The 14,538-nt window shown below is 39.8% G+C and overlaps 2 protein-coding genes across 2 annotated transcripts; one reads left to right on the forward strand and one right to left on the reverse strand.

Annotated features, from left to right (window-relative positions):
- Positions 1–7,487: 7,487 nt before the first annotated feature.
- On the forward strand, positions 7,488–11,576 carry LOC114365560 (xaa-Pro aminopeptidase 3-like). Its single transcript, XM_028322164.1, has 7 exons — positions 7,488–7,673; positions 7,758–8,032; positions 8,366–8,515; positions 9,215–9,351; positions 9,910–10,148; positions 10,760–10,930; positions 11,563–11,576. The coding sequence occupies exons 1-7, from the start codon at positions 7,640–7,642 to the stop codon at positions 11,574–11,576; spliced, it is 1,020 nt and encodes a 339-aa protein (XP_028177965.1). The 5' UTR covers positions 7,488–7,639.
- A 1,958-nt stretch (positions 11,577–13,534) lies between these two features.
- On the reverse strand, positions 13,535–14,461 carry LOC114365561 (uncharacterized). The gene has a single exon (XM_028322165.1). It carries the CDS (start codon positions 14,459–14,461, stop codon positions 13,535–13,537), a length of 927 nt encoding a protein of 308 aa, XP_028177966.1.
- Positions 14,462–14,538: the final 77 nt, after the last annotated feature.

Genomic DNA, 14,538 nt, shown 5'->3' on the forward strand with positions numbered 1-14,538 from the left:
ATAATGGTTTCATAATGCCTAATTTGGCGATACCGCGAACTGGCAGTGTGACACAATTTTAGCTAAAGTTAGAGAAAACAAGGAGAAACCTGTTTTATATCAAAACGTTCTAGTGCAATTTAACTAATTTGAAATTACTTAGATTTGAAAATCCAGATTGTTGTGTGACATCAGTCTACTGTCACAAAGTAGAAATTAATTTTGTAATGCTGTCTTCAGCAATATTATAAGGAAATATGGATGGATGGATTGCTAATTGGTATTGATGTAATATCATCCCTTAATAGAATAATAGAATCCCACATTATTTGTTACATAATAGGCGGTAAGTTCGCCGGGGCAGCTATATTTTTGTAAGAAAGCTTGCAGCTGCTCTCAGAAAACTTTGTTGAGCTCTTCGAAATAGTGCAGCAGTTTATTTTAGTTATAGCGCTCTACCATCTAGAGCCGACGTCCACTTTTCATAATGAGAACAATTGCTCCAATGGCCCAAGCTATGGTCGGCACATCCCGAGGCGGCGACATCTTCCATATCTGCAGTGCCTCGGGAAAGCGCGTCGTGTTATTTGGTTAAGTGGCCCGCTGTCAGTAATAAGTTAGAACTGACGTTATAAAGCACTAGCTTTCCGCCCGCGGCTTCGCCCGCGTGGAATTTTGTCTGTCACAGAAAAACTTTATCGCGCGCGTCCCTGTTTCAAAAACCGGGATAAAAACTATCCTATGTTCTTTCCCGGGACTCAAACTATCTCTATGCCAAATTTCATCAAAATCGGTTGCGAGGTTTAAGCGGGAAAGCGTAACAGACAGACAGACAGACAGAGTTACTTTCGCATTTATAATATTAGTTGGGATTGTTCTAAAGTCCAGGGCTGGCGAACCAATCCAAACATCAAAATTCTACCTTCACAAAGCTTTTTTCACGACCACAAAGGTTTTTTTCGTAGAGTAAGAGCCTTGGACTAGTATTATCTCTATCTCTAGTATTAATCCCACAACTACTTGTGCTTTTTAGTACAGAGCTTCTAAATCGCTAATTCAAAACCATAAATTGTAGTGATCCTAGCAAAAGTAGCAAACATTAAAAAGCTCCAGCTTACCTACTTGGAGGGGACTTTAATTTAATTTTAACTAATTCGTAAACCACAAATTTTAATAAATTTTTAACGAAACAAACTAAATATATTATAATAAATAGGTTGAAATTGCTCACAATTTTTTCCCTTAAATCAGGGTAAATGTTGCAAAGTTGACATCCCTATTCCCACCATGACACCTCCGGGCTAGACCAACTCCAATACCAAAGAAAATTGCTAGATAATGACCGTAACACAAACCTAACATTTTGAATTTTATATTTCGCAGACTAATGGATTTTACAGGAGTTTTAGCGTATACTTAATAACAGGGTGGGCATTGGACCGTGACGCCGAATTCGTTAATTTAAATGAAAAAAAAGTAACTTCCTTTTGGCGGGTTTTTGTCGGTCAGCACACAATGCGTTTGCGTACCTAGAACTTGGGTACGTTGAAGCTTTTTACTAGGTTAATGTGAAAATGATTCATAAATGGACCTCGAAAGAGGCTTCTATAAGGTTTCAGAATATCCATAAAACTTATTGAACCCACGAACTTTTTTAACTTCCCAGCTTATTATTATCATATAACACTGTCATTTGCGCGTAACAAGGCGAACACTGACAGGGAATAAAACTAAAACAAGGTATCGATTGATCACAGCGGGCAGTCCCGGGGTAATGACATGTCAGACGTGTCAAATAACGTTCGGTATTGAGATGTTTTTGTCGGCTTATTACATGAGTACAAGTAAAAAAAACATTAACAATGCGCAATGAACATGAAAATCTGACATTGATGTTTTTTTTATCACGGTAAAATATTTCAATGATAGCGCTTTTACAAGGTACTTGGTAGCCTTAGCAGTTAAATAGGATGTAGCTTAGAAATGAAAAACAAAAAAGCATTAAAAAACTGAATCGTATCAAAAACAGATGAAAGTTCTAAATCACCTGCCCGGTTTGACGACTAGCAACATTTTGTCCCCGCAATACCAATGAATGGATACATTTTTCAATGAAAATGCTTTTAAAATTAGAGTCCGAAGGCCGGCAAATCCCAGTAGAGCTACCGAGACTCCAGTTTGGCTACGCATCTCGCCGTATAACGGCTCACTCTGAGTTACTTTAGCTAATAACAAGGAAAGGCAAAGGTTTTATGGGCTTTGAACTCACCGCGTAAGCGAGAAGCGAGCAGCGACGCTTTTTTAACTTTACTTTTCCTGGTTGTATGGCAGAGACTGTATGTAGGTACCTACCTACTTAAGTATTAGGTTAGCCATTTGTACATTGTCTGATTAATTTAAATATAGTAGCAGTATAAAGTATAAAGCAACTATTTAGCTACTGAACAAACAATTTATCAAACTAATGGGTCATAACACAACAAAACGTCTAGATAACGAATACTTCAGTTAATCATTAAAACCGTAATGATTTTATTGAGTTTTGAAACTTTAGACAGGTGCTTGCCAATAACACATTTTTTGACCTTCTGAAATGAGTAACATTAATTTATGTTTTCAACCATTTCGAGTCAATTTTAAAAGTAGGAAATCTAGTATGCCCAATTATATCACATTTTTGATTCACAAGTTTGCTTTGTCTTTTATTCCGCTTCTAGTTGTTATTTAAACACTGTATTTATAACTAGGTTCTGTAAAAAGCTCGCTATCTCTCCACCTTTACAACACAGATTCCCTCCATTCTAACGTCGGCGCAAGCGCATCCAAGGCGGAACTCGTAATAGGCGCATTCCGCCGAGAGCCTGTGAACGCGCGGATCCCAGCCGTTCGATGGCTCAGCCATTAACGACTGGCTTCTAATGCCCTGACCTGAGGTAAATTAGCTTTGCCCATTTGGAGCCTGGATTTTTAATCACCTCTTTAGAATAAAGGCGCCGGCACTCCAGCGAAGGAGTGAATTGAAAAAACGCCTCTTGCAATTTATTGACTTTGCTCATCAACAGTTTTTTGTTGGTTTTAATGTGATGCTAATAAAGATTCAGTATTTGCGTGACTCTACACGCTGCATGCTAGCTTTTTATTAGCGAAAATCACCGAATAATATTGTAACTAAAAACGTTTTTTGGTAATGAAAAAGTTGTGTGTCTCGTTAGGTTCGATTGAAGTTTTCCAATTAAGGCAAAAAGTGTTCAAAATCCGCAATTCACCACAAAATCAGATTGTGCTTGAGTAAATAAAATCTTTGATCAACTTATAGGTACAGACCTCCCAACAAGAAAAAAATAGATGTGCAATTAAAATTTAATAAAAAGAAAAGATTATAATAACAAATCTGCACGGTCTTTGTTTCCCTGACGATATAAACGGACTCTTTGTGTGTTCTGACGATGGCCACTGGAAGCACAATAAAGATGGTATCATACCGAATTTCCTGCTAACGATATAATACACTGGAATTAAGTTTTATCATGGTCAAATCAAGATTATCCTTTAGAACTGACATTTAAAAACAAGTTACATGAATAGAACCTGTGTCTAAAACAAGTCTTCCAAGTCCATAGTCTTTTCATTATTAAGTGGAGTCGCAGACACTGAATATCCAGATCAGTTTTTAGATTTTGGATTTTTATCTCATCGTTCTTTAGGTCTGGACATAACCTCAAATGTGTCATCGCATAAAAAGAGATTTGTCCTAAGTAACGCAGATCATTAATATTTTCATTGTTCATTAAATCATTACCCTAGATCCTACCAAAAGGATGGGTGAAGATTCTCCGCTCTATATCCTCCGCTAGATCTTACCGAAATCTAATCTAATCTAAACAATAAACGTTTATTTCTCCATTTCTGTACGTTGTTACAACACGTCATAATTGCGGCATTATAAAATCCGACTCATAATCCCATCGGCATCGAACTTTTATTTCTCACGTTTTCTATCGCCTTGAGTTAATAACAATACGAGTACCTCCAGTAGTTACTGTACTGTATGACTTTTATTGTCTTTTATTAACTGTTGTAAGTAATTTACGTCTAATTAATTGATAAACTTGTTAACATCCAAGTTAATAAACCATCTTGAAGGTACTCATAATCATGAAGTACCTTGATTTATAAAATTATAAAATGCAATCTTTATTTCGGTGTGAAACTAGTCTTAGCTAAGTATTTTCTAGCGTTTTTATAGTCTAGTTAAAAACTCAAGCCGTGTCGCTTGCGTGTTTAAAATTGTTTGTTGCTTCTTTTCTTTTACAACATTACAACAGTTGTATCAAAGTTCCCTCGGTAAATTTTAAAGTTATATAATAATAGAGGTCCACAAGGTGTACCTTGTTGACCACTCGCCAATCTCGAGGTCTGTCTATTATGCAATCCAATACTAACTTGACGATTTGTAAAAATTTGATTCACTAAGCAGACCCCTATTTGCATTATATGGATCCCTTTTTTTACCCTACAGACAGGTGGCAATCGACGCGCGGGATCTAATTTAATACCAGCGATCTATTTTGGGGTATTACTGGTTACAAAATATATTTTTTATTCCTATAAAATCTATATCAATTTACTCTCAACCTCAAATCGCTGACACATTGTAAGCACCACCATCAACTTTGTAGTGAATTCCCTAAACGACTCTACGACCACAAACTTCGTAAAAAGTTGCGCCAACCTGAGGCTGATGGTGATCATTATTATAATTATTATAGCACACAGTTTATTACTAGTAGTTTTATAGCAGCTCGCTATTGAGATCTCACCGACACTGTCTACACCAGTTTCTTTAGATAGGTACACAGTTTACGTAAGCAACTGTGTTCTGTGTGATGCGTGTTTACTAAGTAGAAACCTACTTTTCGCTCTTTGATTTTTATTATCAATTATACAATTTAAGTATCTGTGAAGTAAGTATATTACTGTAGTTTTCAGGGTCAACCTGACTGTAGAATTATAAAATTGCAGTCACAGTTATTCAATTAGCACCTATAACTATTCACTAGTTCACGTGGGAGGGTATTTGAAGGTTTTTCACATGTTATGTTTACAAAAATCTTTAACGAGGTTAGTTAGGTAATCCTTGCAGCGGAGCGTAACAACTAATGAATGACTTACAAAACGATGTAAATGTAGAGAACTTTATCGATAGTTTACTATCGACTAGGTAAATGAATAGAAACTTTGAGAATCAAGTAGAAGCCATTAAAAGTGACCAACCTTTGTCGTTGCAGCGCACGTAGTGGTTCCAGCAATTTAAAAAAATAAACAGGCACTGTTATGAACACAATGTAACGGCACGATAGAGCACAGTTTACGCGGCCGGTGGGAGGGCAACACATGCGCGCGCGTCGGTCGTTCCGCGCTGACTGCTGCGGAGACGGTGAACGTAGCTTGACCTTCCTGCCCACGGAGCCTAGACAAACCTCTTGCGGGTCCGAAAATTCGCTTTCTTGCCAACTTTTCGCCGGTGTATCCGGCTCAAAGGACCATATTGCCAAAATACTAGTGCAACATTATGAAACTAATGAGTGAGATCAATGTTATCTAATCATTTAAGTGATATTCAGAATTGAATTGAAATGTAACACGTTAGGAGGGTAAGTTTTAGAAATTCAAAGCAGACTAATCTGGTACTATTTTTGACGTAACTTTATTATTTTCCCTAAAACCAAATAACTAGATAAACATCGAACAGCAGGTTGCATGCCAATCATACATAAGTAATGAAACACGAACACCATACATCTGTTCTGCAGATCTTTACATCCGTCATCGTGGGTAGTAAGCAGAAGCAAGAAATCGCCTTGATTTGGATCTTTATTCATTTATACGTGCTTCCGTCTATAGTTCGTAAATTGATTTGTATCAGCCTACGAGCGAAGGTAAGAGATTTCGTAACATCCGCCGGTATTGTACGAAATAACTGTGATTTAATTAAGGCACTGGCAGCGGATCAAATCGTAAAACCTCTGGCATTGTACTTGACATTGCTTCGTTACTTTAAAAGTAATTTATTTAGCTGGAAAATCGTCAAACCATATAAAATATTGCAACAGACATTTTTCTGAACATTGCGTTATTATTTTTACACGGTCATTGCATCTATAATGCTAAATATAATTTATCCAGAACATGTCATTTATCTTGAAAAACCTGAGGCAGTCGTTTTTCCAAGTGAATAAATATGTTCTAGTGTTTTTACATAAGCGTTGTTTTATGCTTAGTACTTACACAGGTGCCACACGTGATATAGCAATTCTAAGTTTTAAAACTTATTTTTAATTAGTCATTTTCCGACTTTAACTATTAAAATGTGGGTATATTTTTTACACAATTAGCAATAACGTAGGTTTGGGTCGCCGTTTTAGCTTATTGCGTTAATTTCACGAAATGCTTAATAAAGTCGACAGACACCACACCACGATAAGAAATTTTTTTGAGGCGCGAGGCCCCTTGTAGCGCGAGGCCGTAGGCGGTGGCCCACGTCGCCTACGCCTTACGCCGCCACTGGTCAAAATATTATTATTTTCTTTCCCACTGGGCACTTTGGGCACGTGCCCAGGGCCCGGCAACGGAGGGGCCCCCATCTGCCCAAAAGACCTTTTTCCAGATGATAAGGGCCCCTTGATTCTTATGATCCATAAGTGCCCAGGGCCCCTAAGAGGGCCTTGATTATAACGTGGTATCAGGAAGTCAAACAATAAAATCTAAAGTTGGTAGGTACCAACATAAAAAACCGCTATGTAAGTAATTGAAAATAACTATGTGTTTGCAACTTATGCAATTAAAACTGTTAATTTTGTTTATCTGGGTTCGAGTCCCGCCTTAGAGTAGGCGCACACCGTTGATTTTTAGTTGGCCGATAGTTGTGGTGCCCGATTTTAAATTGTATGAAGAATCAGCCAGATTCGCGAAGGCGTAGTGTGCGCACTCCCTTAAATGCCCATACTGATCAACTGCCCGACTAAACTATCGGCCGACGAAAAATCAACGGTGTGCGCCTACTCTTAAGCAGTTTCGATTTTTCGAAGTTGTTTATTTAAAATTTTGTTTATCTGGTTTCATCCAAACTCAAGTTATAGGGTTCCCTTCCTTGCCCATCGTTTGTTTCGTCTTAGCGGGTGCACACTGCCGTGCCATGGCCGTGCCCCAGCATTAATTTAACGCTAACGTTAACCACAAAATGCGTTAACTGTAAAAAAAAAAGGAAAATCGTAGGTACTTGTATTTAAACAATAATTATCGCGATTATGTAATGTATGAATATTTAAAATTGTAATATGCACATCGAACAATATTTTATTGCAAAGTAGCGTAAGATCCAGCAAGGTGGACGGGCTGTATGAGGGACGCACTATTTATTGTTGCTTTTTAGGGTACAAGTAAACCTTATACTGGTATCATTTTTTTTCAACTGTCAACGTCAACTTCATTTGAAGAAAAAAAAACAACTGTCAGCCAGTCAAATGTCATTAACGTCAAATTCAGTAGTCAAAATTGCTTTGTTTACCATGGCCTAATAATTTTTGATAACGCAAAATCCATCAATAAGCTCAAGCAACAAGCAAATAAATTAAAACTCACGTCTTGTCCATTCACGAAAATGAATTCGCTGTGTAAATTGGCGATAAACATTGGTAAGTGAAGTCAATAATCATTTATAGGTTAGGTATAAAGTCCTAGAAAATTCAAATCGGAGGTTGAAAATGCTGTTTTTTCAGCGGCCAGAAATCGGAGAAGGTTGTTGAGGCAGGTTGTTAGCAAACAGCAGTCAAGATGGACGTCTACCATCGAGAATCCGCCCGGTATGAAGCCTGCACCACAGTTCAGTATTCCCCATGGAATCTTTGGGCAGGCTACTTGTCATACACACCCTCACTTGATCCAGCCGGGACATTTGACGTGTGGTATCAGCCAGATAGAGTTTAGAGAGCGGAGGGAAACATTAGTCAACAAATTGGCGGCAGAATTTGAAAACATGCACAAAAGCCACATTGTAAGTACACTGCCACTACCCTTAGTCTACTAAGCTATCTTTAAAATAATTATTTAATAGTCTGAGGCAATTTCTAGAGGTGAGAAAAAAATTTGCTGTGAAGAAGAAGGAACTTAAAAATTCTGCTTAAAATTTTAAATAGAATCTTTTTACAAATCAACAAAATGTTATCTATATTTTATTTGTTGCTTTGATGATAGAATTTGCGTAAGTAATTTATTGAATCTATAAATTATTACATGTCTGTAATACTGTAGTGATGTTATTAACATTAAATACTATTTGTAATATCAAAAAAACAGTGTATTTTGATGTTAAATTATTATCTTTCAGATAGTAATACCGGCAGCCTGCAAGCAGTACATGTCGGACAAGATTCCGTACGTGTTCCGTCAGAACTCAGACTTCTTCTACCTGACCGGCTGCCTAGAGCCGTCTGCCATCCTGGTGATGGTCAAACCCGCACAAACTGATTCTTTCAAGGTTATTAAATTGTAATTTTTTAAAAGACTCAAAATCGCTCCATTGAATCCCATTGGGGCTATCTAATCATTTGCTTATCTGTGTATTAAACTAGAATTGTGTTTTGGTGACTGTGTTCAAATGCAGTATTGAAAGGCATTTAGAACAGCTATTATTTCTTTTACAACAGAGCAATTGGGCTCACTTAAATAATGTCTTCAAAAGGGGGCACCCTCTTCGAAAACTGCACAATAATAGTGTATGAAAGCTCAGCAGATCTTAAAAACAACAATCAGCTAACACATTGAAAACTTGTATAATTATCATGTTTGACGTATTGACTGTGCTACGCCCAACAGCAGATTCAGCTTACTAGTCCTGTGTAGCATTGATTGCATTCATGTAGTGTAGACAGACTTGCAAGCCTAGATTGACCAGTGAGCATGCTAAGGTTGTTCCACACTAAAGTCCTATCGCCAAGCAGATAAGAATTTCGTCCAATTACACCAAGCTACCCATCCTTATCGCTCGCGCGTAATTATATTGCTGTCGCGACTGTGCGACGGGCGGCCGTAGTGAGTGTGCGAGCGATAAGGATGAGTAGTTTGGAGTCATTGGATGAAATTCTATATGATCGGCGACCGGAATTTGCTCAAAGTGCTCGGCTCGTGTTCATCTCGTTAAGCGTAGACGCAGCGTAAAGTTACCCAATATTTTCAGAGTGTTCTATTCGTGCACGAAAAGGATGTGCACGCCGAGCTATGGGAGGGCCCGCGCACGGGCTCTTCCGCCGCCGCTGGACTATTCGCCGTCGACGAGGCGCGCCCCGTCGAGAACTTCGCGGGGTTCATTAGCAAGTAAGTTATTTATTAGCATTATATTGACAGAGCGTACTAGCCAGGTATACTGGCCTCGATTCGTCTCGTATCACGAACCGAAGACGCGCGAGCAAAAAGCCTATCGAGCCAGGTTAGTGGGAACAAGAGTGTGGACAGCAAGTCTCCTAGGGACTCTTCACAATAGAGAACTTCACGGGGTTCATTAGCAAGTAAATAGTTCCCTATATCGACAGAGTGTGCTATTCATGGGCGACGCACACACGGCCACAGTATTAACTATCCATTTCCGTTTTTGCTCTCGCTCTCATCAAATGGTGATTCTTTGCGATAGAACGAGACGACGTGACCGGCAATGGGCAGTTAACACTGTTGCCGATAGTACCCAGCTTCTGATCTAGGGAGGAAAATCAGATTTTTTAAGTCACATAGTTTGACTCCTTCAAAGCGACTCCCAGGGGAGCCAACTAAATTATTAGATGGTAGACTCGATTGGGCATCTAAAAAATATGTCAGTTGACTAGAGTATTTACTAACCCTATATTTATTAACTTAGAAACATCTCTATTTCCTACCCAGAATAACCGCGTCATCAAAGCCAGCAGTGGTCTGGTACCACGGCGACAGTCCTGCGAACCCAGACATCCACAGCACCATACAATCGGCCGCCAAGGCTGCGCAGGCGACGGTGGCCGACCCACAACGCGCGTTGCACTTTATGCGCGTGCATAAGTCGCCAGCGGAAATCGAACTCATGAAGGAGACGTGCTATATCGGCGCGCACGCTATGAATATGGCCATGGCTACTACCAAACCGGGTGAGTTGTTTTATATTGTCATTGAAATAGGTACGAGAGACATCCACGCTACAGTACAATCTTATTTTTGGCTAAAAAAATATATTCATCCACTGCTTCCACCTGAAATCACTCTTATTGCCGAATGTAGCACTATAGATAGTAGGTAGGTTTGAGTGATTTGAGACCCTTCGATGGGCTATCGATACTATAGATGGCCACATGGCCAGCCAAGTTAGACAGTTACAAACTGTTTACTTTCGGACAATGTACAGTCGCATTTACCGCTATATGTATTTTGAATCAGTGACTTAAGGTGCTATGTCCCCTAGATGGGGCAGAGGGCGTTCAAAACAGTCCTCCAACGCGTTCGATCTCGAGATTCCCGTTTGATATCGCTCCAAGTCTTGCGATTTTCTTCGCCTCGTATACTACAGTGTGCCACCAAGTTTGTTTAGGGCGACCACATTTGCTTTTTCTTTAGAGAGCCTGCTTGGGAATGTGGCCGATCCAAATCCACTTGTGGCACTTGATCTGAATCAATGATATGGCAAAAACATTACACAAAGTCAGTGCTTTACATTCTCAATAAAACACAATTTGGCTCACAAACTGACGTCACTTGTTTCCAGGTGTGACAGAGCACCAAGTGAACGCAGTCCTGGACTACAGCTGCCGGCAGTCGGGCGCGGAACACCTGGCCTTCCCGCCCGTGGTGGCAGGCGGCGCGCGCGCTACGCACATACACTATGTGGCTAATAACCAGGTCTTGAATGACGGGGATATGCTTCTGGTTGACTCGGGTGAGTGGAAGAAGTTTTTAAGTAAGATTAAACTTTTTGAGGTTTGTGTGCGCGCTACACACACACACACACACACACACACACACTTTCATATTTTGGGTCTATCTGTCTCCAATATTTCCCTATGTTGGAGACAGATAGTCCCTAATGAATGATAGCAGCTGGGCTTTCCGCCAGTGTGACAGTTGACGTGAGGCGCGCGCGCAACGTACATACACTATGTAGCTAATAACCGGGTGTTAAATGACGGAGATATGCTGGTTGTCGATGCTGGTGAGTGGAAGAAGTGTTTAAGTAAGTAATAAATAACCTCTAGCTTGAACTATCATAGGTTGCAGGAATCCATTTGTAACGCTACTCACAAGCACTTTCGTTTCGGGATTATCTGTCTCCAACTTTTACTTATGTGCGCTACTCACATATACTTCCGGGGCTATCTGTCTCTATTGCTCAACCCAACATCTCGCTATGTGTGAGAGAGATGGATGCAAGCAGCTGGCCTTCCCGCCCGTGGTGGCAGGCGGCGCGCGCGCTACGCACATACACTATGTGGCTAATAATCAGGTCTTGAATGACGGGGATATGCTTCTGGTTGACTCGGGTGAGTGGTACTACAGTATCATTGCTTCTAGATTCGTCGTCGTAGAACATAGAATACTCACTTTTTCAGCTTTCTTGGGGAGTTTCGTGCGCGCTATCTATCTCTATTGCTCATCCCAATACCTTGCTATGAGTGAGAGGGATGGTCTCTGCTGCTGTCGGCGCGCGCGCTACGCACATACACTATGTGGCTAATATCCAGGTCTTGAATGACGGGGATATGCTACTTGTCGACTCGGGTGAGTAGAAGAAGTTTTTAAGTAAGTAATAACCTCAAACTAAGTAATAACCTCAAACAATCATAGGTTGCAGTCACTTTTTTGAGGGTTGTGTGCGCGCTACTCACACACACTTTCATTTTGGGACTCTCTCCAACATTTCCCTATGTTGGAATGTCGAGTGGATGCTAGCAGCTGGGCTTTCCGCCGGTGGTAGCGGGTTTGCGCGGTATACTCACATACTCCCGGGGCTGTCTGTCTCTATTGCTTAACCCAACATCTCGCTATGTGAGAGTGAGAGAGATGGATGCAAGCAGCTGGGCTTCCCGCCCGCAGTAGCAGGCGGCGCGCGCGCTACGCACATACACTATGTGGCTAATAACCAGGTCTTGAATGATGGAGATATGCTCCTTGTGGATTCAGGTGAGTATAAGGAATGTCCAATATTTTTTTCCTGCAGTAGAGACTGAATAACCTGATGATGTAACAGGTCGCTCGCAAAACACGTTTCTCACCTTTTTTTAAAATTACATAATGTACATCTTTGTCCAGCAGTGGACGTCTTTCGGCTGAAACGAACGAACGAACATATGCTTCAATCACATACATATTCGTTTCGCAACTATCTGTCTCCAATGCTCATCCCAACATCTCGCTATGAGTGAGAAGCAGGGATGTTATGGATATCCGTAACCGTAACCGAAACTTTCGGATATCCGAAATAAAAAAATATCCGTAACCGAAACCGGTATAAAATTATTCTTATATCCGTAACCGTATCCATAACCGAAACTACATATCCATAACATCCCTAGTGAGAATCTTCCAATCTTACGTCAGATCACTGTGGTATTAAAGTAGAATTTATTTGTAATAATTTGAATAATAAAAGTAAAAAAAATGCCTGTAGACCTGTAACCATTAGTCGTCTAGAACGTTTTAAAAATAATCTTGAAAATAAATTGCATTTAGTCCCGTATGTGCAGGGAGACCCAGATGCTCTTTACAATAACCTTTTCGAATGTATTAAAACCGAACATGACAAAGTTTTTACGGTAAAGCCATTAAAACCAAATACCAAATCAAAGTTTAGTGACTGGGCTACCAAGGGAATATACAAAAGTCGAAATACGTTATATGAACTTTATGGCATGAAAAAGTATAATAATAGTATATCTTTTCTTGAGCATGTAAAAAAGTATTCAAAAATTTTTAAGAAAGTTTGCTTCATGGCTAAGTCTTTTTATATTCGGGACAAGATAGGGAACGCCAGTAATAAAATAAAAGAAACTTGGAATGTTATCAACCGAGAGACTGGTAAACTAAAACCAAAAGATAATGACTTTTCTCTCAAAGTTCACGATAATTTGATTTCTGCAGATAAAGATGTAGCGGAAGCTTTTGACAAATTTTTTGGTAATATAGCTTCAGCAACAACTGCCAACTTAAAGTCATCTCCCTCCGAGGCCGAAGAAATATTGAAAACCCACGTGACACCCTGTGACTCGCACTTCTCTTTTAAACATATTACTCCATTAGATATCACTAAAACTTTTAATCTTTTAAACGTAAAGAGTACAACTGATATCTGGGGCATCTCTGTCAAGATAGTCAAACACATTATTGATATAATTTCCCCACAGTTAGCGATAATATTCAATAATTGCATAGAGAAGGGAATCTTCCCCGACCTCATGAAACATAGTAGACTAATGCCATTATTTAAGTCTGGTAGCAAAACCGACCCTGGCAATTATAGACCCATTTCTATCTTGCCCGCTCTNAGTTAAGCTTTGATTTTTTTAAGATCTTGTTCGCATCGTATAGCAAATATAGGAGATGACTCAGATTGACGTACCAATACAGTTCCTCGACTAACCCAAACAAACTTAAAGCTACACTTTTTGGCTTCTTCTCGGCATAAACGAAACAACTGCTTGTTTTTGGCTGTAAGGTGTTCGTTAACATACACTGAACATACAGTGCCAGGCATACATAGTTGGTCCGATTTCAGCCCTCTGTTCGCTCGCGATGCTGCCATGAAGTTATCACGTAGTATTTTTGTAGAAAACTTAACTATTATATTTTTTGGTCGGGTGCACTTCTTATCAAAGTGGGGCACTCTATGAGCGGAAACAATGTCACTTTTGTTGATGGGGTGTTTAATGACAGCACCTATCTTCTCAACGATAGCTAATAAATTTTCGTCACGTCGCTCAGGCAAGTTAGCTATTTCAATGTTGTACAGTCGCGCCTGCTGCTCCATTGAATCGATTTTGTCTTGTAATTGAGTTACTTGACTGCTAATATCATCACTCGAGCTCAATCTGCTTTCTACCTGCTTTAAACGCGAATCAATGCTGTCCTGCCTCTCCATCGCGTATGATAATGATTTTTCGATGTTATCTAATTTGTCTCCAAATGTCTTGAGGGAATTGTTTATGGTCGAGGTAATGTTTTTGATCTCTTTGTCTAAAATAGAATCAATAGAATTTTTGATACTGTCGGCGATGACGACGTCTAACTGCGACTTCCATGAATCAAGCTCAGCACTCAGTTTTTTCTCAACATAATCCATCATTCGTTTGGTGTTATCATCCTCGGGCAGCCTGCGCCTACGGAAGCTAACAAAGTCGTCGTCTCCTTCACCTGATTCGGGTAGGTCAGGATTTGATGAGTATTTTTGTATTTTTGCTGGCGGTGATCGCTGCATCGTGATAAGTTTCGCGACGAAATCAGCCGAACGAGTCACCGAAGCGACGTAAGAGTGAGACAGAGTTATCGGTCCGA

This window comes from Ostrinia furnacalis, unplaced genomic scaffold (assembly GCF_004193835.3).
Source record: "Ostrinia furnacalis isolate ACB-3 unplaced genomic scaffold, ASM419383v2 OfSCF7604, whole genome shotgun sequence".
NCBI lineage: Eukaryota > Metazoa > Arthropoda > Insecta > Lepidoptera > Crambidae > Ostrinia > Ostrinia furnacalis.

What these genes read in the sequence shown, in the direction of transcription:
- LOC114365560 (XM_028322164.1), top strand. Translation starts at nt 7,640, where the DNA reads ATGAATTCGCTGTGTAAATTGGCGATAAACATTG. An exon ending in ACATGCACAAAAGCCACATT is followed by an intron (nt 8,033 to 8,365) that starts GTAAGTACACTG and finishes ATTATCTTTCAG; the next exon opens with ATAGTAATACCGGCAGCCTG. An exon ending in CACAAACTGATTCTTTCAAG is followed by an intron (nt 8,516 to 9,214) that starts GTTATTAAATTG and finishes CAATATTTTCAG; the next exon opens with AGTGTTCTATTCGTGCACGA.
- LOC114365561 (XM_028322165.1), bottom strand. Translation starts at nt 14,461, where the DNA reads ATGCAGCGATCACCGCCAGCAAAAATACAAAAATACTCATCAAATCCT.